We start from the raw sequence: 25,202 nt of genomic DNA, 5'->3' as shown, positions 1-25,202 counted from the left end.
AGGATGCTGGGAGCTGTAGTCCAGCACATCTAGAGACTATCAGGTTGGGGAAGGTTAGTCTAAGGGTCTTTTCCCCTTACCTGCTACCCCATCCTTTGAGCAGGAGATGCCAGGGGTTGAACCCAGAACCTTCTGCTTGCGTCCCACGTGAACTACAGCCACAATCCACCTTCAGCCCTCCACTCAGAAGTACACTTGAGGCACTCTTGAGGCTTTCAGTTAGCCCTATGGGCGGAGCGTTTCTGTGGGTTCATCCCCTGGTGCAAACAGAACTTTTGTGTGGGGTTTAGTAGCACGGGCAGGTCCTGGTCCTGAAATTGGCACCCACAATCCCGGCAGGGTTTAATGTTGGTTTCTGCTTTCTTTCCAGAGAATTTACTATCTTTCCTTGGAGTTCTACATGGGCCGGACCCTACAGAACACCATGATCAACCTGGGGTTGCAAAATGCCTGTGATGAGGCAATTTACCAGGTAAAGGGGACACCCCAGTCACGCCCCCTCTGGAGCTTATGGACACCCACCCTGACAGGCTACCTGTTCAGACATCCTCTCAGTAGAAGTTAAGATGTTGCAGTGGCAGTTTTACTCATTTACATTTTCCTACAGCACGTTTATTCTGCTTAAAATCCCTAAGTGGCTCATATTATAATACAACATAACAATATAGAAACATGCCTTTTCCTTCATGTCTCTAGTGCAGCCAAGAGAAGGAAATGCTTGCGTGTTTAGAGCAGGCTGATTATGCAGACTGAAGAGGCTGTACCTTGGGCTGCGGACGGCCAAACAGGATATTGTGTTTCGCAAAGTGGTTTCTGCAAGGTGGCCTTCCTGCAATGGGACTTTAACTTCCCCTTTAACAGGGGGACAGAAGGGCTGATTCAGAAGTAATCTTCTTAGGTCGGACCTATTCCCACATGGGCCTTCATAGAAAGGGGTGTATATTTTACAAATTTGGGACCGTCTGGATCTGATTCCATGACTGACTCAAGTTATTCCGAGTCTGTTCTTGAAACTTCCTGAGTTTGCAACTCTGTTGAAGTGTCAGACCCAGGTCTTAATCAGTTCACACCATATGTGTTTTCCTGTGTGTGGACACAGGAGTGACCCCCCTGTTTGCAAAGAAGGAATATCTGAAGCGACACCGGTAGGCAGCTCTGAAAATATGCAGCTGACACGTGTGTGCAGCTTGGTTGAATTGTCGGGAGCTTTGGCTATGCCTTCCTTGCCGTTAGACTTTATTTCCATTACCGGCACTTTGAACAGCCCCGTTCTGTGGAAACAGCAACCGCGTGCACGCACGCACACACTGACACACACACCCCCATCTTGTGCAATTCTGCGATGGCTCTGAACCTGCCTGCTGTGAAAACTGCAAATGTTGGAAGTCTGGACTTCTGAAGTGCAAATGCCGGATTTGCCATCTTTGTAGCTGGGTGGTTGTTGGGCTTTTTTCACCCCTCAGTTATGGCACAAATGCAGTTCTGAGAGCATTTGCTTTATCTCCACATGGTGCTTTAGCTTGGGCTGGACATAGAAGAGCTGGAGGAGATTGAAGAGGACGCAGGGCTGGGCAACGGTGGTCTCGGCAGGCTCGCAGGCAAGTGAGGAGCAGACTCTGTGGAGAATATGGGGCTGTGGCCCAAATAACCTCCACTGAATAAACTGTTTACTTAGGCCAGTGGAGGCTGGTGGCTCTGATGTCAGCGGGGTGGTGAATCCACTCCAGGTTTCAGTCAGAACCACCATTCCTCAAGGCAGGGGTGTGGAACCAGTGGCATGCAGGGAACCCAGATGGCCCCTCGGGGCGTCTCCAGGTGGCTGTGCCCCTCTCCCCAGACTGCTGACAACATGGTGGTTTTCTGGCTTTTGTACAGTTCCCCCCTCCATGCACGCACAGCCCTTCAAAAAGGTTGAAATGCCGCTACTGAGGCTGAGTTGCTGGCAGGAAGAGCTTGAGGCTAAAGTAGGCTCGTTTTTCTGGCCCCGCCCCTCTGGCCCACCCACCACTGCAACGCAGCCCCCTGGAGCTTCTCCGAAATGGCATTCGGCCCTTGGGCTGAAAGAGGTCTGATTCCCCTCCCTCAAGGGGGATGGCTTTTCCCACTGCTGATGGTGAGGTTCTGTGGGCCAGGGAGTGAAGCCAGAATGTCCACCCCTCAGTTTCAGCCCCGAAGATTAGCCTGGCCATTGGGCTCTTTTAACCCCAGCCTAAATCTGCAGAGAGCAATCTGTGGAGAGCTTCTGAAACTGTGTTGGGTTCTGGTGGCGGGGAAACCCTGTCAGGCTGCTGAGCCCAGCTCCGCCTCTCTTCCCACAGCCTGCTTCCTCGATTCGATGGCCACGCTCGGCCTTGCAGCCTACGGTTACGGGATCCGCTACGAGTATGGCATCTTCAACCAGAAGATCAGAGATGGATGGCAGGTACCAGCGAGGCCTCAGTGTGTATGGAAGCTATGGGGTGCTTTCCAAACACACGGCATCGTGCCACTCTGGATGCAGGACAAGACGTCTCTGCTGCTGTGTGCGACTGTCATGCGTGTGGATGGATGTCCTCCCGTGTGTGCGTGTCTCGGAATGTAACCGATGACTGTGGCTTAAAAGCAGCAAAGCTCAGGCACAGTTCTTGTGCATAAGTGAACATGGCTGTATCCTTTTACTCCTTTAAATAAAGTGCAGCATCCATAAAGTCCAGGGGTTTCTGAAAGGCGGAAATCTGACACTCCTGCATGCATAGGAGAAGATGTGGAAGAATCTGGGTGCAATGGCAAATATTTTGTTTCTCCTGGATTGAAAATGTGTGGATTTGCAGGTTTGAGAAGAAAAGGAGCTAGGGGTGGTGTGTGTGTGTGTGTGTGTGTGTGTGTGTGTGTGTGTGTGTGTTAGGCCTTCGCTCTGGAACATGTGAGTTAGTAGTAACAGGATGCTTAAGTGTGTTTAACGTGCCAGCACCTTTCCATTGAGTAGCCACAGTATGACTCAGCATATTGGATTAGAGATGGGACTTTTATTTCAGCAAGGTTTTTTAGGAGCTGGATTTTATTACATATTCTGCTTCTGTGTGCTTTAGTTGCAGATTCTTTTTATGCTGGATTTTGTCTTGTTTTGTTTCATGTTGATGTTTTTGAAAGCTGCCTTGTGTATTTGGGTTTTTTTAAAAAGGCTGGGTATTAATTGGGGCTGGGGCCCTCCAGATATTATTTGGACTACAACCTTCATTATCCCTAACCATTTACCATGGTGGCTTTGGTTGATGGGAGTTGGAGTCTACCAACATCTGGTTCCCCAGCTCTGGTATAAATCAGTGAATGAGTTACTGCACGTGACTTCATAAGGGCTGGGGGCTCCCTTTGTGCATTCCTCCCCACATCATCAGCAGATGTGCTTTTGTTGCAGGGAGCCAGATGGGGGAGGAGCTGCATGTCAAGTCAGCTTCTGAGATGCCCTCAAGGCATTGCCATTTTCCCAGTGTACAGGTGTCCCGACCCTGCTCACCAATTTTTTTTTTTATGAAGCCCCTTGAAGCAAAATATGACTTCTCTGCGTGGAGGAGTATGGATTTACTGAGATACCAATCAACACTGCTGCATCTGTGTGCACATGTAAAGTTGAACTATGCATTTGATGTGCTATTCATGTGTGCACACTATCAGGAAAAAGGGCATCTGGGACTGGAGAACCAGCAGGGGAGAAATAGAAAAAGAGGCATCGGCACTCTTGGTTGGACAGGGAGCGAAAGAGCCTTGGATGTGGTTCACACATGCAGCAGAGTGAGGTGGTAAAATGGATCGTACCACCTCTGACTTTTACGTGGGGGATGTCACCTTTGAATGCTTCTCCACAGAACAAAAACTCCTTGGAAAAACAAACAGCCAGCCACATCAGGTTGGGGCCAGTCCATTCCCAGCTCTGCTTATGTTCTTAAAGGAGTTTCACATGCAAGTAAGCATTCAAAAAATGTGGTCTCCCACCCGAAGTCTGAAGTGAGACAGTCCGTTTGGCCACCTCATCACAGGGTATGTGTGTCTACATCTGTGTCTGTCTGTCTGTGAAAGAGAAACTGGTAAACAGCCAGGTTTGTGAGACTTCTTTCTCTTAAAGGCGTCCAACTAGTGGGTTGGGACAATGATTAATGAAGAATAATCAGATGAATAGACAGCCTGGTCCAAGCCAGAGATTGCACAATAGAGATGTGTAGCTGGGTCGATGAGTCTGATGTCCCTGGCTTGGCTCTCAGCTCCGGCGGGGAGGGACGCAGGGAGTTCTGTTACATCATCTCCAAACACACCGCAGCCCAAAGGGATCCTGAGAACAAAGGGCAGAGTGTCCCTTCTTGGGCTGGGGGAGAGAGGAGAGACCAGTGGAGGCTGGCAGCTGCGATGTCAGTGGGGCGCTGCATCCGCTCTGGGTTTCAGCCAGAATCAGAACTCTAAAGGAGCTCCCCAAGGTGCTTCGCATTCTGACTGCTTTGCACCTTGGATAGCTTCTTTGGAGTTCTGGCTGGTTCTGACTTGAAATCCAAAGCAGATTTGCCACCCCACTGGGATTGGAGCCACCAGCCTCCACTGGGAGAGGCTTCTGCTTTCTGGGCCTTCTTAGCCATGACCATTAGCTGGCCTTTGAAGAAGGGGCCGCAGCTCCTCTGCCTTGCTCTAGTCTCTTCATCTGCATTAACAGGGGTTACCTGCCTGGGGAGCCTGTGACGCCTGTTTTTGACAGAGCTCCACTGCTTCTAGTCCGGGGGTGGAGAGCCTGTGGCCCTCAAAGCTGGCTGGGGCTGATGGGACCTGGAGCCCAGCAGCATCTAGGGGGCAACTGGTGCTCCCACCCATTTTCTAGTCTCAGTTCAACTAGCATTAATATTTGAAGTCCTGCGTGGACTTGGGTCTGGGATGGGTCTGGGATGTGGAACCTCTGGCCTGTGGGCCTAATGTGGTCCCTGGTGTGCAGCCCACGGAGACTCCTGGCTGCTAGGATTTTGCAGGAGTTTTAATGCATGTTACTGTTCGTGGAACCAGTTCTCAGTTGCGAGCACTTTGACCCAATGAAGTGAGGTGATGATGACAATAATAATGATGGATGGATGGATGGATGGATAGATACTGCTAATAACAAAGAGGTGCGCACAGCATTCATCCACCTAGCACGGTCGTGTCTGCGCTGACTTGCAGGAGCTTTCCAGAATCTCCAACTGGGCTTTTTCCCAACTCCGCTACCCTGAGCTCCTGTCTATGGGGACTGACCCTGGGACTTCCTGCAGAGCATGTGCTCTGTCACGGAGGTGTGGGTTTGCAGAGGGCGTCCTAAGCAGCAAAGCAAATGCTTTGCAGGAAGGCATCTGTGGAACAAACAACCAGCCATGGGCATGTGTAGTGGTGGCATTTAATTCTCCGTCCGGATGCTCAGCGGGTCAATTTCCTCGTTACAGGTGGAGGAAGCCGACGACTGGCTGAGGCACGGGAACCCCTGGGAAAAAGCCCGGCCGGAGTACATGCTTCCCATCCACTTCTATGGGAGAGTGGAACACACCCAGACTGGTGTGAGATGGGTCGATACTCAGGTATCAGAGGAGGAGTGCATACTTGTGAAGTGGGGGAGGTTCAAATCCCCTCCCCACAGCTGTGAAGCCCACGGGGGAGATTTGGGTCCTTGCACCTCCCAACTTAAGCCTACCTTGCAGCATCGTTGTGCAGAGGAGAGGAGACCCATGTATGCCTCCCTTGAGCTCCATGGGTATACAGATGGGACACGAATAGCATTTTGCGTGGGTGCGATATGTTGGGGCCAACTTCGGCGTCCAGCTGCCTTCAGGTTTGCACTTCGACAAAACCAGGCCTTTATTTGGTGCTACAGACACCCTGCCCCCTCCCGAGGCCCCCAGATGTGGAAGGAAGTGGGGCGTCCAGTAATGCAGGGGCCACAGGTGAAATCCAGCCTGCCTGGATCCCAGTTGGGCCCTCTGGGATTCCCCAGAAGGCCACGCCCCCTTATCCCAGCCCCGCCCTTTCTCCCGGCCCCACCTCTTCCGCCCAACTGGCTGTCATTTGGTTTCCTGGCTTTCGCACAGTTTTTTCCCCGTTCTGAAAGGTTAAGAAGTCTCTCCAAAGGCTTAGTTCAGTGGAGGCTGATGGCTCCGACATCAGTGGGGTAGTGACTGTGCTCCGGGTTTCAGTCAGAGCTTGGATAATACCTTGGAGAGCTCCGTTAGAGTTCTTCCTGGGCCTGACTGAAACCCGGAGCGGATGCACCGCCCCTTGGCATCGGAGCCACCAGCCTCCGCTGGCTTCGTTCCTGGCAGCAGGAGCTTTAAGCTAAAGCACGTGCTGGTGTTCTCGGCCTCCCCGCCTTTGCCTGGGGCCCCACAAACCACTGGAACACAGGGGCCACCCAAGGCCTTCTCTGAAACTGGATTTGGCCCTGGGACTGAAAGATCTTCTGCAGTGATGGGTCCTGCCTCCTTTGGAGCGATGTCTGTGCGACGCCGACATGACTGAGCCCTCTTTGTACGCAGGTGGTTCTGGCGCTGCCCTACGACACGCCTGTTCCCGGCTACATGAACAACACGGTCAACACGATGCGGCTCTGGTCTGCTCGGGCCCCCAATGATTTCAACCTCCGTGACTGTAAGCACCATCAGCGGGTGATCTCTGTTTGGCTGCAGGAGAATGCATGGAAGTGGCTCACCTTCCTTTTCGTTTATTTAGGTTTCTAGTCCTGTCTGTTCCACTTATTTCTGATGCAAACCTGAGGTGGGGAGGAGAATCAGCCTTCCCCAGCCTGGTGTGCTTTCCAGCAGTGTTGGACTACAAGTGGGCTTGCTGGGGGATTCTGGGAGTTGTAGTCCAGCATATCTTGAGGGCACCAGGTTGGGGAAGGCTGAGCCACGTGTTGGGGAAAGATGCTGCCGTTAAGTGATCAAGGATGCCCTGTGTTAAATGTGTGGGCTGTCCAAGGGCGGAAAAGCCCCGCTGCCCCCTTGCAAAGGGCTCTAGCACCAAGGCCGTCCTGACTGGCATTTCTGGTATTAAACGGAATGCCCCCATGTCGACCAGGAACTGCTGGCCAGCCAGTTCCTTGGGTTGAGCTTACATCAAAGAAAGAACCCCACCCCAGTGGTCAAAGATGCATTGAATGCCTCAAGGCTGCATTGGGTGTTCTGGTTCCTGCTCATTTGTACCTTGCAGATATTCCTTGTAAACCCAGTGGTGGGGCACCATTTGCAGGGTAGTGGTTCACCTTCCCCAGCCACCCCTCTGCTTTCAACTTTGCCCTTCCAGAGTAGCTTTTAAAACCGGTTGCCGCGCTCTAGATGTACATACTTCCTGTGTAAGGTGTGTTTGACTTTCTTTCAGCCCCCTCTCTGACTTCTGAGAATTTAGCAGCTACGCACTTCCAAGCGTATCTCCACTTTCATAAGGGGCTGGAAACTTGGTGAGGGAGTTTAAGAATGAAAGCTGAGATTCTGCACTCGGGGCCACTTTGGGATGTTGTGCAGTTGCGCCATAGGCACAGCACGGGACTTGGCATCCCTTCTGCTGTTCAACCTGTGCAGTGACATCTTGGTTTTTTAAAACTTCTCTTTATAGTTAACGTTGGTGATTATATCCAGGCTGTGCTGGACAGGAACTTGGCAGAGAACATCTCCCGCGTCCTCTACCCGAATGATAATGTGAGTCCCTGGGAATCGAGACTGAGTGCTCCTCTTGGGAGGATGGGGGGCAGGTTGACATGTTTATTGCCTGAAGGAGGCCCCATGTCAGCCCAACAAGGAAGCAACTTGTCCCTTCTTGCAGGCTCATAATGCTAGAGAACAATTTATGTGAATTGTGCCAAAGAAGATCTGGGAATGGCTTTTGTCATCACGTTATTGGCTGTGCAGCAGTCAAAGGCAGTGAACCTGTCTAAAGCATGCTTTAAAATACTGGTAGCCAAAGGAGGAAAAAGGGTGTTCTATATCAACAGCTACCAGTGCTATCCCTTCAGATCTGACCTTTTTCATAAAGGCTACAGCTGAACTCCCAGGTCTTGACCACAAGCTGAAACAAAGCTTAATGGCATGCTGATTCATCTGTTGCACCCAAAACATGGTTTGGGCTGACATGAATGTGCCTCATGCTTCCCCCTCCTCCTCTCCCATCCATCATGCGCGCTCTGCTTTAGTGAGTTACTTCTGCTATTGCATCACCATCGCACAAACCCCAGTGCGCTGCTGCACCCGAACGGGCAAACTCTGGTTTGTACGATCCCTCCAAACCAGGATTGGAAAGCACGGTTTGCGGTCCTGGTTTGGAGGGCTTGCGCAAGTCGCAGGTTGCTGGTTCAGACGCGTTAGCAAACTGTGTTAATTGGTTACTGCCCCATTCATGGGAACCAGAGCACACAAGGGGAGGAGCTGCGCATGAGCTTAAGGCTCGTTTGTGTGATGCCGAACCAGGGCTGGGCGTTGCATATGAACCAACCCTTGGTCATTGCGTTCCGCAGTGCAGCCGTTGTTTCCTCTGTCTCTCCTTGACTGTGCTCGTTACTGTTTGTTGCCTGTCCCTGTCACAAGGGTGGGCCGCTTGTGGCCCGTGAGAGGTTGCTGAACTGCAACTCCCATCGGCCCTAACCAGCATAGCCAATGGTGAGGGATCATGGGAGTTACAGTCCAACAACCTCCGGAAGGACACATGTTGCCCACCCCTGCCTGACTTCTACATCTAGATTGTAAGCTTCTTGGGACACAGATCTGTAAAGCCCTGGTGCGATAATTGTACTATATTTTGTACTGTAAATATGTTCAGGGTAGAAGATCTTCCCTGGAGGTTTTTTTGGTAGAAAAAGGGTTGGGTTTCCATTGCTTGGGGACCCTTTTAAGATTAGAAGGCTCATCGTGAAATAGGCAGTAATGGTAGTTACTGGTCAGCAACTACATACTATATTTTCCCCTCAAGTGTGCAGTGTGCCTTACTGGCGTAATCTTTGCCTTCACAACTCCCCAAGATTTTTGTTATGCCCATTTTAGAGCTAGGAATAGAGGCAGAGATTCAATGATGTGCCTGAGTATCCTCAGAATGGGTCTGAGGGCTGCGATCTGAACCTCTGTGGCTCTGCTGAATCATTGCAGCTTTGGGGGAGCATCTTGGGGCAGAGCACTGGGCCAGAACATCCATTTGGTCCCTTCCTGCCCTTTTATTCTAAAAATGGGGCCTATCTCTAACCCCCAAAGCTTTGGCATCCCATGAGATTAAAAGCAAAACAAAGATTCTTTTGCCTCCTGAGCTTCTGTTCCTGTGTGACCACCATCCTCGTCGTTTCATGAGATCTAGAAGCGTGGTGCTTGAACTTTGGCTCTGAAAGTCTCGTTCCACAAATAGTTATTGGAGGAGCACCCTTGCCTTCTATGACGGGAGGATGCATTTTTTTAAAGACAGGATTGGTGTACGTGTGTGCCTACTGCTTTCTCAGCCTGTCCTGCGCCAGGCATTTGGCCTTGTCTTGCCTAATCCACACTCTTGCAGCCTGCATACCTGGTGAGGAGAATTCTGTGTAGATCTGTAATTTTGGTGATGAGTGTGGCACATTTGGTGCTGTTTCTTCCCACCCACCGACCCTCATGAGTGAATGTTCTTTGTGTTTCCCAGAAATCGTTTTTGTTTAAGCTCTGCTGCCAAGCGGTCTCCCTTAATATATGTCTGGCCCAGTTCTTATTGAGGTAGTAAACTTGTGTACCTCGGAGGTGGGGGCTGACATGAAGGAATGCTCCTCCAAACTTTAAAACAAATCCCTGAATGCAGAACACTAGCATGTCAAGGAGCAGGGTTTTAACCTAGCATGCCCTGACCTGCTTCTTTTCTAGGTGTGGGGAATTTTTGTTTATATGGAGGAGCATTCTGAAGTAGTGCTGCCCCTGCCCAAGTTCACTGCCTCTCTGAGAACTAGGTTAAATTTCCTTTTGCGCTTGAGTTTTCACACCTGTGTCATTGCTTAGCTTAGCTGCTTTGATGGTAGAACAAATATCCAGTGGAAATAGTACCGAACCTTCACACGTACCCCATGAATTTGGAACAATCTGTCCATGTTTCCAGGGCAGGGGAGGCCGGGAAAAGGTAATTTATTCATGTAAATTTCTGGTTGAGGGAGAAATCCAGATTTCATTTCTTGAACAAAGGGGTTAACTTCAGGAGGGGGGTTCAGCATCCCTGCCCTGCAGGAATGGCCTTTTATTTTAAAAGGGTCATACACAACGCCAACCAGGTTTGAAAACTGATGCAAATCCATTGGCTGGGTACATGTTATACATTCCTGCCATGTTTTAACTAGTGCTGAAACCCAAACCTGCCTCAATTCAATGAATCTCCACATTTCAGAATGGCCACCCGCACGCAGGAAGGTAGCCAACCCCTCCATGAAACTCAAAGCTTTTGCTTTAAATCCTTAAAATTTAATTTCTCCCTAAGATTTTAAGTCTGTCATTTGTTATTGTTTTTCTGGCCTGCTTTCATGGCATTTCGGTTTAGGATTTCAGTAGCTGCTGGGTTCAACTCTAGGTGTCCTTTCCCCCTCTCACAACTAAAGTTGAAATTGCCTTTGGCAAAACAGGGTTTTGCATAGTGGGTGGCTAGATTGGCCCATGGACCAGTTTAGGGGACGTTGGAGGGGCAGGGGACCAAGTCCACCCCTCCCTCCCTCCCCCCCCTCCCCATCCTTGCTTAACTGCTGCCAAAAGACTCCTAACTGGCTGAAGGAGAGAGCTTTGTGCTGGCTCACTGCCTTTCCTGCAAGGGAGTGAGGAACTGCTGTAAACAAGCAAGACAATTCAGTCTCTGTGTTTCTTTAGCAGTTCCCTTTTCATTCCTGGAACCAAAAGCGAGGAGGAATTTGGCTCTGCCTAAAATGCATCAGCCACCAGTACAACGGCATAAGAGACTGGCAGACCCCAACTGGCCCACTTCTCCCTGGGCCAAATGCGGCCTGCAAGCTGATGTTCGCCATTGCTAGCGAGCGCCATCAATGGACTCTTCCCCCCACCCATCCTCAACTTGCATTTTGCTTATCAGTGTTCCCTTGGGCCCTTCCTCTCTACCTTGTAGTTTTTCGAGGGGAAGGAGTTGCGCCTGAAGCAAGAATACTTTGTGGTGGCCGCCACCCTGCAGGACATCATCCGGCGGTTCAAAGCCTCCAAGTTTGGGAGTACCGAAAGCATCCGGACAGCCTTTGACTCCTTCCCAGACCAGGTAAGTGCTTGCACGTGGGCAACGTGCTGCTGGTGCGCAAAACAGCTTCTCCTGCCTCTGCTTTGTCTGGTGCTGCGGGCTCACCTGGGAGGCCTGCCTCGGTTATGGAATGCATGCTGCAGCCCCCCAACCTGGTGGCCTCCAGGTGAAGAGCGACAGGTTGAGGAAGGCCGATATGCTGTTGAGCGCTGGTGCAGTTTTGCCATGGTTCTGCCCCAGAAGGTGTGTCACAGCGCTTTGCTCTAGAAGATGCAAAGCAGTAGGAATGGTTGCCTCTGGGTGTATGCAGAGAGCTTTCCCTGCCCCAAGAACCACAGCCATTGCTTGTGCTTCAGAATCCCCACTTGGTCAGGCACCATTTTCCCCCAGGCAGACTTAAGTCCCACTGCCACGTAACCAGCCTGCTTAGGGCTCCAGATCAGTCTTCCTGTTCTCTCTGCTTAACCTCTTTTCACCCCCGGCATGCTGTTCTTTCAGGTTGCAATCCAGCTGAATGACACCCATCCTGCGATGGCTATTCCCGAACTGATGAGGGTATTCTTGGATATCGAGAGACTGCCGTGGGCCAAGGTTTGGAACACTTTATCGGCTCTGTTTGCAGGGATAAGTGTTGCAAGATCCTCGCGCTTTCTGATGCTTTCACTCCACTCAACAGCTGTCTCACCCGTTGCCCAGCTCTGCAATTTCCTTAGCCTCTTCCACGTTTTAAGTCTTTGTCTGCATTTGCTTCCTCTTTCCAACATACAAGCATGTTCACTTTTCATTCACATGTAGTTGAAGTTTCAAATTCTCAAAGTTTGGGGACGCTGGTGTTGCTGGTATTAAGTGTGCCCCCACCCACCACAGTCCACCCAAATACTTGGATGTAATAATAGTTGGATGTAATAAAAACAGGGCAATAATAGTTTTCCTTTTCCCCAGCATTATGTGAGGCTTGGATATATCGAGCTCTTTGGGGGGCTTGCAGGACTGTTGTGCTATTATCATCATCATCAACAACAGCAACTTGTAGGTGTCTGGCCCAAGGGCAAGGGGGGTGGAAAGATGGGTGTCCTCCTTGCATATCAGCAGCTGCATGGGAGCTGCATTTCTGTGAGAAGATCCCACATGGCTGCTGGCCGTTAATGTCCTAGGTTCACATTCTGGCATCTGTCTTAAAAGAATCTTGGGTAGTATAGCAAGGAGAGAACCCTCCACAAGATCCTCAGGAGCTTCCACCAGCTGGAGCAGCCTTCCCCAAACTGACACCCTCCACATGCGTTGGACTCCAACTCCCATCATGCCTGGCTGGCTGCCTACCTAGAAAGGACACTCTACATAGGCAGACTGAGTTGAGGAGTTTCACAAGGGCTCCACCTGCTGGTCACTGATGAGAGGACTTGTTTAGGAATAAAATGTGTGTTTAGGTGAGGGATTTTCTCTCAAGTGTTGAGTTTTCATGTGGAAATGCGGGCCCATGGAGACTCCCATGCTGAACACGTGTGGTGGCTACCCCAGAGTTCTTCATGCCTGGATGTTAATATCTGGAAAGGTCTGAATGGAGCATTTGGATTTTGGTTTCCGGTGAGCCACACGGGCAGGCCCTTTGCTCAAATTCTGGTAACGAGATTGTTTCTTCCGAAACTTGGGATATTCACGAGAAATGCACTTGTGCCCCTGGCCTTGCGATGCTCTTGCAGGGTCCCCGTGGGATCCCATAATAGAAGCCCTTTGACTGCTACCTCTGTGGCCTGGGAAACCCGGGCCCTTCCAGATGTTGCTTCCTGCAGTGTTCAGTTTAGGGTTGCCAGGTCCCTGAGATAAAGGAGTGGGGTGCATTGTGGGTCAGAGGGTGGTGCTTGGGGGCTCTGCAGGAAATTTATCCGTACCATTTGAAGCCAGCAGTTTTAAAATGCAAGCAGAGAGGAAAAAACTATAACACAAAGCCGTACTTTCTACAGGTCCTTTGGGAAAACTTTGAATATTAAAACAGATTTATTTATTCATTCATTTAATTTCCATACTGCCCAACAGCTGAAGCTCTGTGGGTGGTTCACAGATGGGGCACGGTGTAGCACCCAGCACCGTGAATGGGTCTGCTTGAGGGAGGCTCTTCTTTATAGCAAGGGTGGGCAGAAGGTAGCTCTCCCGCTGGTTTGGACCTCAACTTCCAGACGCCCCTGCCAACATGGCCAATGGTCCCTGCCACCCCCCTCAGAAAGGATTAAACAGTGTTATTGTTTATGGGGAAAACACCAGAAAAGTAAAACCTAGCTGCAAACAAGCTAAGTTTGACATTTTCCGATCCCCGTAGCGCTCTGGGCACCATTCATCCCATAATCTTTTTTTGAGTTTTTTAATATATGTACATAAATTTGTATATATCTATACAGTGAATACATATGAAATGCTTATATATGAAAATACAACTTACTCGCATTTATACATAGGCTTCAACAAAAGCTGACCAGATATCCAAATAAGTATCCATTTAAACGTAGTTTCTATACACCACCCGTTCAAATGTTGAACACCTTATAAGGTCCTCAATCCATTGCACTGTAGGAGGTGAACATTTATCCTTCCAATGTTGTAATATCAGTCTTTTAGCTGTCAAGAGGGTGCAGAGAATCCATTTATGCTGACTGTTAATTTCTATGAAGTGGGTAAATAATTTAAAAGAGCGCGTACATCCGTGAATATTAAAGACTGTTCCAGTACAAACTTTATCCATATAATAATCTCCTCCCAAAAAGAAGCAACTACTGGACATTGCCAGGACATACCTTTAAAAGAAGCATTAGCCAAATTGCACTACCAGCAATTAGCCAAGTTAGACAATCCCGTATTAAAGAGACATTGCGGTGTCCAACTGACACAAAACAAAAGTGTTTGCTGAATAAGACGCAGCCTAAGATCCATGGACGCGACAGGTAGACGCCAAAGTGGCGATCCACAGAGCGGGGCAATCCAGTTCTTTGTTCCGTTCTTGCTTAAAACCCTGTATCTCAAATTTATTCACCAATAACAAGTATTTATAGACGTGGATTGCAGGTCCTTTTGCCTGACCAGCCTCAGTCAGTGCTTCCAATCATGACGGAGACTCTAATGCTGTAAAAGCGGCCAAGCCAAACCTAGATACGAACAAATGCTGCAGTTGCACGTACAGTTGCACGTACTTGTTAAATTTGTTACGTTCACTTTTCAGGAGACTGTGGCCTGAAAGGAGAGGGTGGGCCCAGGGGAAACCTCCTGAAGTTGCCCACCCCTGCCCTAACTGGAAATGCTGGAACCCTACCCTCATTCCCCTACCTCCGTTTTCTCCGCTCTAACTCTCTTCCCCACATGTGCCAGGCCTGGGACATCACCACGCGGACCTTTGCCTACACCAACCACACGGTCCTCCCCGAAGCGCTGGAGCGCTGGCCGGTGGAGCTGGTGGAGAAGCTGCTCCCGAGACACCTGGAGATCATCTACGAAATCAACCAGCGGCATCTGGATGTAAGTTGGGCCGCCTGGCAAATTCCCACTCGCTCCGATCTTCTATCTGAATCTTGCCGTTTTGGTACAGTGGAAATAATTTCCCAAACAACCATTTGATTGCACACATTTTTTATTCTATGTTTTGCCCCATCTGCTGGTGATAGTGCTGATGCGCCTGGGGGTGCCATTTTTCACCTTTTTGTTTTCCTGCAAGGGGCCAGGGTTAGAGATATGAAGGCCTGGGGAAAAAATGGAAACGTGGGGGGGGTGGATTTTTTTTCCCCAGAGGACTTTTTGTTTTGTTTTTCTGAAAAATTGAACAGCTTTGGATTATGAAATATTTTCTTTCAGAATTTAAGACGGAGTATTTATACATTGTTACCCAGCCTTTATTCCCCCCAGGATGATTTCAAAAAACTATGTAATAAGAATACTTTTCTAGAAAGACTAGAGATGTAAAATGTCTGAAATAATGAAGCCATGGGGAATAAATGTTTTTAAATCCTGTCTGTAAGATTCCCAGCGTGGTTAGTTCTTTCGTTCCGTATTAAAATTATTGATCTGAAGTATATTTAACTGATAGACATTTATGCTCAGTTTCCTAACATGTGAGTAGGGTCACCATTGTGCATTCATGATGGTAAATGTGCATTTTTGTCAGTTTGAGTTTTGTTCTATAGAGTCCTGTGTTTCTGGGATAGTTCTGGTTAGATGCTAATCTAAAACCCACGTTTGAAAAAAAACACTGTAGGCTATCCAGCTAGTGTCACCAGATGCGACAGAACAGCATTTGGTTATCCCATCTATGTTTCTTATTATTATTATTTTTGAGGTTTGGACGTGTAGAACTCACTGCCACAGTTTTAATAAAGTTCTCAATTAGACCTCACCACTAGGAAGTGTTGCCTCAGCTATAAAACTTTTTAACTTCTGCCACTAGAATAAACCCTCTCTACCAAAAAGAAATTCAGTAGCCTGGTTCCTGTGGCATGGGCATGGGATTGACACTACCACTAGATTCCCATTTTTAAAATGAACAAAAAAGACATTCATTAACAGAAATTATTTACAAAAGTAAATAAAAGTCACTCTTAAAATGATAGGCTGAGTTTACTTAAAGGTTCTTAAATTAAATACGATAACTTACCATTCCTAAGCTCTGCCTTTCCTGGCTAAATAAGATCTCAGTAGCTTTTCCTTCAGATCAGATTTCCCTAAGCTCCACCCCACCAACAGAAACAGGTTTAGGAATTTCCCTAAACTTCTTTACAAATAGAAACAGATGATGTACACCAGTCTTCCTCTGCCTCCAGTTCTTCTTGCTTCTTCTGGTTTCTAGGATGATTCAGATGTTTCAGGGAGTACTTGCTGATGTTCCGTCAGGTCAGACATTAAATAGGAACTTAAAATATGTTATGTATATCTTGGTTTGCACATAGAATTATCATATTTGGTACATTAAATGTAACAGTATAGTTTATTCTGACAATAATTAGAAACTGTGACTTTACTTTTTAAAGTTTTCAAATACAGTGATAATTTTATGAGCGAACCAAGTTATACATAAAATAACTTAAAGAACAGAAAGGCTGCTTTATGTTCCTAAATCAGCCTCCCCAACCTGGTGCCCTCCAGATGTTTTGGACTCCAGTGCCCAGCATTCTTGACCATTGGCCATGCTGCCTGAGGCTGATGGGAGCTGAAGTCCAAAATATTTGGAGGGCACCAGGTTGGGGAAGGCTGCCTTAAAGCAACAAAGTGACTTTAGATCTGTAAAGAGCACTAAAGAACTAAGTATTGCTTATTTTTCAATTTCCCCCCAAATTTCCTTTCCCCCCCAAAAAACGCTGGGGGAACAAACAGTTTTTTTCTATAGCCTCAACGTTTCCGGAAATTTTACATCTGTAGCCAGGGTGAGGCCAGGAAAGGTTTGCCCGTGCATGGATTTGCATGCTGGCTGGGGGATGCTAGGAGTTGTAGTTCAACACATCTGGAGGGCACCAGGTTGGCAAGGTTGCTCTAGCGTCAGGTAGATGAAGGGGGGGGGGAATCCAGAAAGAGTGAAAAAGGTGAGAAGGGGGACGATTTTGTGAAATTTCCCCCTTTCCCTGCCAGGTTCTCTCTTCAAGCCAGAAAAGTTTGTCTTGGAACGTTCTGCACCCCTGCTTTAAACCTTTGCCAGATGTTGTCCAGCTGTGCAGAGGCACCTCTGGCTTGCATACTTGGCACTGTCTGGGCATCCTTCTGAATGGATGGGTGAGTGACAGGACTTTTCCCTCCTTGCACACACTCAGAGAGTCTCAGCGCTGTTTCCAAAGGACGTCGACCGCCTCCGGCGGATGTCACTCATCGAAGAGGAAGGGGTCAAGCGCATCAACATGGCGCACCTTTGCATCGTGGGCTCGCACGCCGTGAACGGGGTGGCCAAGATCCACTCGGATATCGTCAAGTCCCAAGTGTGAGTAGTGGTGTGTGTTTTTGTCTGTGCACAGGGCAGGTGGGATGGGAACAGGAACGTAGCTGCTTGGAGCCCTTGTGTCAAATTGTGAGTTACTTGTGCCTGTTCCCTCTGTCTGCAGCAACGGATTTCTTGTTTTGATTTACTATGATGGTTTATATGACGCCTTCCAGGATACAAATCCTGCCAAGGCGACTTACTTGCTCAACGATAATAACGAATTTAAAAATGGCAACCTCAGGATCCTTCCCTCAGGGCCGTTGGCGGAAGAGGGGCCTGGGCAGGGAGGGTCTAGTTGGCACAGAAGAAGGAGTCCAACATCCGCCTCAAGTACCTCCCTCTTTCTCTCCTGGAATCCTTCCCACAGGGCAGCTGATAGTGGCTTCCAGTCTGGGAAGAGCTGCTCCCTTTGCCATTCCTTGGTGGACTGTTTCTCTGGAGTTAATACCTTTTCTGCTGCCATTTTCAGCTTGGGAGTCCCACGTATAATGTGGCCTCTCTCCCCGATTTCACTTTGTTTGTTTGTTTGTAGTTTGGAGGAACTATATTATTTATTTATTACATTTATAACTCGCCATTTTTCCTCCAAGGAACTCAGGGCAGCTTACGTGATCCTTCCCCAATCCATTTTATCCTCACAACAACCCTGTGAGGTAGGTTAGGCTTCCATCCCTCTGTGGCCACGTCTGTGGGTAGACAGCTGATCCACACAGTGATGACAGGGGAGTCGTCTTACACCACGGATACGATGGACTGATTTAATTGCTCCCCGCAACCCACAGTCACCTAAATGTGGCTAAAGTTGCTTTAGGCACAACACACCATGGCAAGGAACGGGTGAGGGTGGGGTGTGAAGCAAATGCAGCCTGTGGAAAGCCGTTTGCGTCCGCTCTGCCTGCCCGAGAGCTCTTGGCACAAGCCGTGAACTCAGACGTGCTTCTGTTGCAGGTTCAAGGACTTTGCAGAGCTGGAGCCGGAGAAGTTCCAGAATAAAACCAACGGCATCACTCCTCGGCGCTGGCTCCTCCTTTGCAATCCAGGACTTGCCGAATTAATTGCAGAGGTGAGAGACAGTCGGTCAGTTGGTCTGTCTGGCTTGCAACACGGTTCCTGCTCTTAAGTGGAGTTTGGTTTAGGGAAAATCACGTTACTTGTTTTAAAGATATTATTATTATTATTATTAATAATAAATTAATTTATTTTTAAGATAAATTATGTCCTGATGTAATGTAGGCAATAAGCTACAGAGCCTCCTGTCTCAGAGATTTAGGATCACTGCTTGAGTTGTCAACTTATCCTGCAGTTGCCTCTGGTTGAATAGGTTTTGTAGGCTTTTGGAGCACTTCAAGAACCCGTAGCACCTGTTTGACAAGAGGCAACAGTGGGACAAAAGATGTGGGTCTGCAAGCCATGGATGGGGATGCCTCTCTCAACCCACTTCTCAACTCTCTTCAAAAATGATTGTCCCCCCCAAAAGACCTTTTAAAAGGCTGGTGTGGTAGATGCAGTAAGCCATTGTATGGGAGAGGGAGGAGGGAGTCCTGCGGAGAAGGGGCTGTGAAAACCCCCAGAGGGGCTGCCAGCTGTGTCACGCCTCTGCCTTCTTTCTGCAGAAAATAGGGGAGGAGTACGTGAAAGACCTGAGCCAGCTGACGAAGCTGCACCGCTTCGTGAATGATGAGGTTTTCATCCGGGAAGTGGCCAAAGTGAAGCAGGTAAGCTGGAGGAGGAGAGGCCATGCGCTGGCTGGGAATGATGGGAGTTGCAGTCCCAACACATCTGGGGGGCGCTGGGTTGGGGAAAGCCAATGCGGAATATTCTGTCCAGGACCCTGTGAGCTGCTCTCTGCCTTGGTCTAAAGCCCTCCTACTGACCAGAGTGCCAAGCGAGGACTCCTGGCATTTCATTGCAGGGGCAGGCAGCCAGGTTCCCTCCAAATGCTTTTGGACTACAACTCCCATGAGCCCTGGCCAGCATTGCCTGTGGTTGGAGATTGTGGGGCTTGTAGTCCAAAACATCTGGGGGCACCGGGCACCTCCCCCTGTTTCATTGATAGCCTGCCTCCCTTGCATCATGGGACTTAAGGTGGCTTCCCAGGCGGTCTCCTCCCCAGGCACTGGCCAGACCTGGTCTGGCTCGCTTCAGCAAGGGGGCTGGATCTGGTGCCCTCAGGCTGCACTGTGCTGTGCCCGTCCTTTGGCAGCAGCTGTGGCTCTAATGGTCAGGTTCCCATCTCCTCTCCCAGGAAAACAAGGTCAAGTTTGCCCAGTTCCTGGAGAATGAATACAAGGTGAAGATCAACCCAGCTTCCATGTTCGATGTGCAGGTCAAGAGAATCCATGAGTACAAGCGGCAGCTCATGAACTGCCTACACGTCATCACCATGTACAACCGTGAGTGACTGCCGAGCCCCCCAAGCCAGCGGCGCGGCACGTCAGGTCCTGAAATGTTGATGGAGTGCAATGTGCCTTAGCTTGCAAAAGCCAGGCAGGCGCCTTTGCAAGGCCGGGGTGGGGGTAGCAGGCGTGGGGGATGCTCCCCCATCTGTGGGAAACCCAGCTTAAACCCAGGTGGGGCCAGGCGTGGCAGCTTTGGGCCTTGGCGCATGCCTGGTGATAGAATCATAGAATAGTAGGGTTGGCAGGGGCCTACAAGGCCATCGAGTCCAACCCCCTGCTCAGTGCAGGAATCCAAGCCAGAGCATCCCTGACAGATGGCTGTCCAGCCTCATCTTGAACGCTTCCAGTGTGGGAGAGCCCACCACCTCCCTAGGTCATGGGTTCCATTGTCATATTGCTCTAACAGTCAGGAAGTTTTTCCTGATGTTCAGCCGGAATCTGGCTTCCTGTCACTTGAGCCCATTATTCCGTGTCCTGCACTCTGGGATGATCAAGAAGAGATCCTGGCCTTCCTCTCTGTGACAACCTTTCAAGTACTTGAAGAGTGCTATCATGTCTCCCCTCTGTCTTCTCAAGGCTAAACATGTCCAGTTCTTTCAGTCTCTCTTCATAGGGCTTTGTTTCCAGTCCTCTGATCATCTTTGTTGCCCTCCTCTGAACCCTCTCCAGTTTGTCTGCATCCTTCTTAAAGTGTGGTGCCCAGAACTGGACACAGTACTCCAGATGAGGCCTAACCAGTGCTGAGTAGAGGGGAACTAGTACTTCCCAGGATTTGGAAGCTATGCTTCTATTAATGCAGCCCAAAAGAGCATTGGCCTTTTTTGCAGCCACATCACATGGTTGGCTCATATTCAGCTTGTGAGCTGCAACAATTCCAAGATCCTTCTCGCTTGTAGTGTTGTTGAGCCATGTATCCCCCATCTTGTAACTGTGCATTTGGTTTCTTTTTCCTAGGTGCAGAACTTGGCATTTATCCCTATTAATTTTATTCTGTTGTTTTCTGCCCAGCGCTCCAGTCTATCCAGATCACTTTGAATTTTGTTTCTGTCTTCCAAAGTATTAGCTATCCCACCCAATTTTGTGTCACCTGCAAATTTGATCAGCATTCCCTGCACCTCCTCCTCCAAGTCATTAATACAAATGTTGAAGAGCACTGGGCCCAGGACTGAGCCCTGCAGTACCCCACTCGTTACCTCTCCCCAGTTTGAGAAGGTCCCATTGATAAGCACTCTTTGAGTCCGATTCTGTAGCCAGCTGTGGATCCACCGGATCATTGTTTCATCTAGCCCACTTTGAGCTAGTTTGCTCATCAGGATATCATGGGGCACTTTGTCGAAAGCTTTGCTGAAGTCGAGGTATATGATGTCTACAGCATTCCCACGGTCTACAAGGGAGGTGACTTGATCAAAAAATGAGATCAGATTTGTCTGGCAGGACTTGTTTTTGACAAATCCATGTTGGCTTCAAGTAATCATGGCATTGTTTTCAAGGTGCTTACAAATGGATTGCTTTATCATCTGCTCCAGAATTTTCCCTGGGATTGATGTCAGACTGACTGGTCTGTAGTTCCCAGGTTCCTCCTTTTTACCCTTTTTTGAAGATCGGGACAACATTAGCCTTCCTCCAGTCATCTGGCACTTCCCCCGTCCTCCATGATTTCTCAAAGAGAATAGACAGTGGTTCTGAGAGTTCTTCTGCCAGTTCCTTTACTACTCTAGGATGCAGTTCATCTGGCCCTGGAGAGCTGAACTCATTCAAAGTAATTAGGTGTTCCTTGACCATATGCCTATTGATCTCAAGCTGCAATCCTACCCCTTCAGCCTGCCTTTGCCAGGGGTGTCATAGACCCTCTTTTGGGAGAAGACTGAGCCAAAGTAGGAATTGAGCACCTCTGCCTTTTCTTTGTCATCTGTTATCGTTTTGCCATCCTTATTGTCTTTGGATGATGATTTATTGGATGATGTCTTTGGGTGCCGGCCGGGCCCAGAGTGCTCTGGGAAGGCCTGTAGCGCTCTTTCTGGTCCTCTTTCAAAACTGGTGGTTCCAGCTGGGCACCTGAAGTGGGCCCAACCATCCCAGTTCCCCTGCTCGCCCGCCCGCCCCCAAATCCAGCCGATGAGAGGTTGTGAGTCCAAGGAGGTGCATTGGAAGCAATGTCAGGCTGGGGTCGCTCGGGAAGGAGCTGTGCTGAAACCACGGGCCTGGAGCAGGGGTTGGGAACCTCAGGCCCACAAGCCCAATCCTGGAACTCTCTAGATGCCACATGCCCTTTCCCCCGACCACTGATCACTGGCTGGTTTCCGGGCTTTTGTCCATTTCTTCCCCCATTCTAAAAGGTCAAAATGCCTCTCCAAAGGCTGAGTCACTGGCTGTACAAGCTTGAAGCTAAATTACACTGGCATTCTTGGTTTTTGGCCCTGCTCCTTCTCCCTAAGGCTCCGTGCGCGTCTCCAAAATGGAATACGGCCCTTGGGGGGAAGAGGTCCCCCACCCAGGCCAGGGACAAGGTCAGCCATGGTCAGGCGCCTGCCGAAGGCCTACCCCCAGCAGGGCCCCACCGACAAAGCCCCCTAGAGTGGCTCCTCCTCTTTCCCAGGGCAGCGTCTTGTTCACCTGCCTCTAGACAATGGTGGTGTCGAGGAGGAGGAGCAGACGCCACGGCCTCCTCTCTCCCTGGCACGCCGCCAGTCAAGCCAGCAAGCGGGAGCAAAGGCGAGAGAGAGGAGGAGCCAGGGCAGCGGGTGACAATGGTGGTGAGAAGGTGGGCTCTCAGGGAGGGGGCCCAGGGAGGGGGCCTTGCCCGAAGACTCTCAGAAACCTGGAGCCGTCACTGTCCCATCCCTGGCCTGGAAGGAGGGAGGAGAAGCAGCTTGTTGAGTAAAGAGGTGGAGGCATTTCCAGAAAGGCAAAGAGAAATGAGAGGCCAAAGAGTGGAGGTGCTCCTTGGTATTGTGGAGAGACCAAGCTGCCGATGAGAGCTTGAGTGTCTGGATGGAAGATGACGGCCACCTTCTCCTGTCTCCTCTGCAGGCATCAAGCGAGACCCAGTGAAGCTGTTTGTCCCCCGGACAGTGATCATTGGAGGCAAGGTGAGCGATCATAGGATAGCAGGGTTGGAAGGGGCCTACAAGGCCATCGAGTCCAACCCCCTGCTCAGTGCAGGAATCCAAGTCAGTGCATCCCTGACAAATGGCTGTCCAGCCTTGTCTTGAATGCCTCCGGCGTGGGAGAGCCCCCCGCCTCCCTAGGGAATTGGTTCCATTGTTGTATTGCTCTAACAGTCAGGAAGTTTTTCCTGATGTTCAGCCGGAATCTGGCGTCCTGTCACTTGAGCCCATGATTCCGTGTCCTGCACTCTGGGATGATGAAGAAGAGATCCTGGCCTTCCTCTCTGTGACAACCTTTCAAGGACTTGAAGAGCGCTATCCTATCTCCCTCAGTCTTCTCTGATCCATTGTTTGCACCCTGGGATCTTTGGCAGCTTCATTGGGGATGCTGAGATGGCACCTTTCTGACTGCACTTGAAAGACCTTCCTTCCATGAATTTGCCTAAACACCTTTTAAAGTTGACTCAGCCGGTGGCCATGGCCACATCAGGTGGCAACAAAGGCCTTAAATCACATGCCATGTGAGGAAGAACCTCTTTTCTGCCCTGAACCTCCTGCCTACCCACCTCATTGGATGACTCAAAGTTCTAGTCTTAAGAGGCAGTGGGGGGGGGGGGCAGAGAGAGAGGAACGCATCACTGTATCTACTCCCTCCACACCATGCATATTTTTAGAGACATCTGTCATGTTCCCCCTTGAGTCTCTTCCCCCAGTCAACAAAAAAACTACGAAGCCCCGGACATTTTAGCTCTTGCTCTTTGGGACGGTGCTCCAGTCAGTGATCAAAGGTAACAGCAAGGATTCCTCTCCCCAAGGCGAGGAGGGCAGGGCCTTCTGTGGGCCAGGACAGGGGGACCTCCACAGGCCAGATTAGGCCTGCAGGCCAGACATTCCCCATGCCTGCTCTGGAGGGAGGGATCGGGGAGGTAGGTCCAATGGCAACCCTTTAGCCTCTGGTTTGTGTCTTCTTCCTAGGCTGCTCCTGGCTATCACATGGCTAAAGTGATAATCAAGCTGATCACCTCTGTGGGCCACGTGGTGAATAATGACCCCGTGGTTGGGAGCAAGCTGAAGGTCATCTTCCTGGAAAACTACAGAGTCTCCCTGGCTGAAAAGGGTAACGCCAGCAATGCAACGCAAGCCACAATAAATCACTGCAATTCGGCACAGCATATAAACCCAAGAAGCAAATGACCAGAACAGCACAATACGATACAAAATACTAAAGTGATTTCTTTACTTCTTATGAAAATTAAATGTGCTGAAGAGGTTTCCAAAAATATAAACAACATACCCATCAAAAGAGTTTTTAAAATTAGAAACACCTGATCAGTAGAGCGGAAAGCATCAAGGCAGTCTTGGCAAAGAATAGCCTTGTTTTGCCTCCCGAAAGGCCAGAGGAAGGGGAGCCATGCGAACCCCCCATGGAAGGGCATTCCAAAGCTCTGAAGCCACAACCAAAAAGGCCCTGCTTCTTGTGGAAGCCAGTCTAGCTTTTCAAGTTACAGAGGACCTGCAGTTGGGTCTCACTGTGGAGAGTGGGGGATCATATGCCCTAGACTGGTCTGACTCTACTAAGGCAAGATCCGCAGTCTATGCCCAGCTGGGCCTGTCCCTGACACCCATGCTAGCTCACGTGTCCATGCTAATTGGAAACTCATTTTCTGAGTGCTGATCCTTATGGAACCAAAATGGCACCATCCGGGCACAAAAGGAAGGTGTCTGTATGCTCTGGGGGAACCCCAACGTTTGCAGAGCAAAGAATCTTTCAAGAGGGAAACTTGGGCAACCCCTGCCCCCAAACAGCCTAATGAGGACAGAGCATGCTCCGGCCGGACTGTGGCGGGTGGGCGGGGTTGGGAGGGAGGATCCCAGAAGAGGGAAGGGCTGTCTGTTTGGAACTCTGACATTCTGTTGCAGACCTCACTGGTATAATTGCATCTTTTATTCTGCTGGGGTGTTTGCATATGTGTGGGTTTGTTACCTACCCTGCACCCTGTGCATTGGGGTGGATAGAAATGGAAATGATTGAAAAGGAATGTAGCCCAGTGGAGGCCGTTGGTTCCCTTGTCAGTGGGGTGGTGAATCCACTCCGGGTGTCAGTCAGAACTCTGAAGGAGCTCTCCAAAGTGTTATTCAAGTTCTGGTTGGTTCTGACTGAAACCCAGGGTGGATTCACTGCCCCACGGATATCAGAGCCACCAGCTTCCACTGATGTAGCCACTAGTAAGACCACGTCCTCTTGGCAGTGATCCCAGCCACAGATCTGTCGGAGCAGATTTCCACAGCAGGCACCGAAGCATCGGGCACAGGCAACATGAAATTCATGCTCAACGGGGCTCTGACCATTGGGACCATGGATGGGGCCAACGTCGAGATGGCGGAGGAGGCTGGAGAAGAGAACCTCTTCATCTTTGGCATGCGGGTGGAGGATGTGGCGGAGCTGGACCAAAGAGGGTGAGTGTGGCAGAGAGGTGCACATTCGCAGCAGGAACAAAAGTGGGTGGTGGAAATCCCTCCCCATCCTTGGCTACCAAAGCTTCGGATGGCACAAGGTTTGGT

The 25,202-nt window shown here is 49.8% G+C and overlaps 1 protein-coding gene across 3 annotated transcripts in view; it reads left to right on the top strand.

Annotated features, from left to right (window-relative positions):
- PYGL (glycogen phosphorylase L) overlaps window positions 1–25,202 on the top strand; it is a 43,081-nt gene that overhangs the window by 8,422 nt on the left and 9,457 nt on the right. For all 3 annotated transcript variants that reach the window (XM_084834494.1, XM_084834505.1, XM_084834482.1), the window contains 16 exons: window positions 371–472; window positions 1,520–1,598; window positions 2,319–2,422; window positions 5,427–5,558; window positions 6,510–6,621; window positions 7,585–7,667; window positions 11,071–11,214; window positions 11,692–11,784; window positions 14,548–14,694; window positions 16,971–17,134; window positions 18,083–18,197; window positions 18,748–18,849; window positions 19,380–19,527; window positions 22,564–22,622; window positions 23,616–23,757; window positions 24,890–25,097. In XM_084834494.1, coding sequence (XP_084690620.1) covers window positions 371–472; window positions 1,520–1,598; window positions 2,319–2,422; window positions 5,427–5,558; window positions 6,510–6,621; window positions 7,585–7,667; window positions 11,071–11,214; window positions 11,692–11,784; window positions 14,548–14,694; window positions 16,971–17,134; window positions 18,083–18,197; window positions 18,748–18,849; window positions 19,380–19,527; window positions 22,564–22,622; window positions 23,616–23,757; window positions 24,890–25,097 — 1,934 coding nt within the window. The remainder of the gene's footprint in view (window positions 1–370; window positions 473–1,519; window positions 1,599–2,318; window positions 2,423–5,426; window positions 5,559–6,509; window positions 6,622–7,584; window positions 7,668–11,070; window positions 11,215–11,691; window positions 11,785–14,547; window positions 14,695–16,970; window positions 17,135–18,082; window positions 18,198–18,747; window positions 18,850–19,379; window positions 19,528–22,563; window positions 22,623–23,615; window positions 23,758–24,889; window positions 25,098–25,202) is intronic.

The sequence above is a fragment of the Heloderma suspectum genome, chromosome 1 (genome assembly GCF_057233095.1).
Source record: "Heloderma suspectum isolate Gila_16-S chromosome 1, 16-S_ref, whole genome shotgun sequence".
In the NCBI taxonomy this organism is placed as follows: domain Eukaryota; kingdom Metazoa; phylum Chordata; class Lepidosauria; order Squamata; family Helodermatidae; genus Heloderma; species Heloderma suspectum.
Note: the sequence above shows the minus strand (reverse complement) of the source record. Positions and strands in the feature narration are given on the sequence as shown.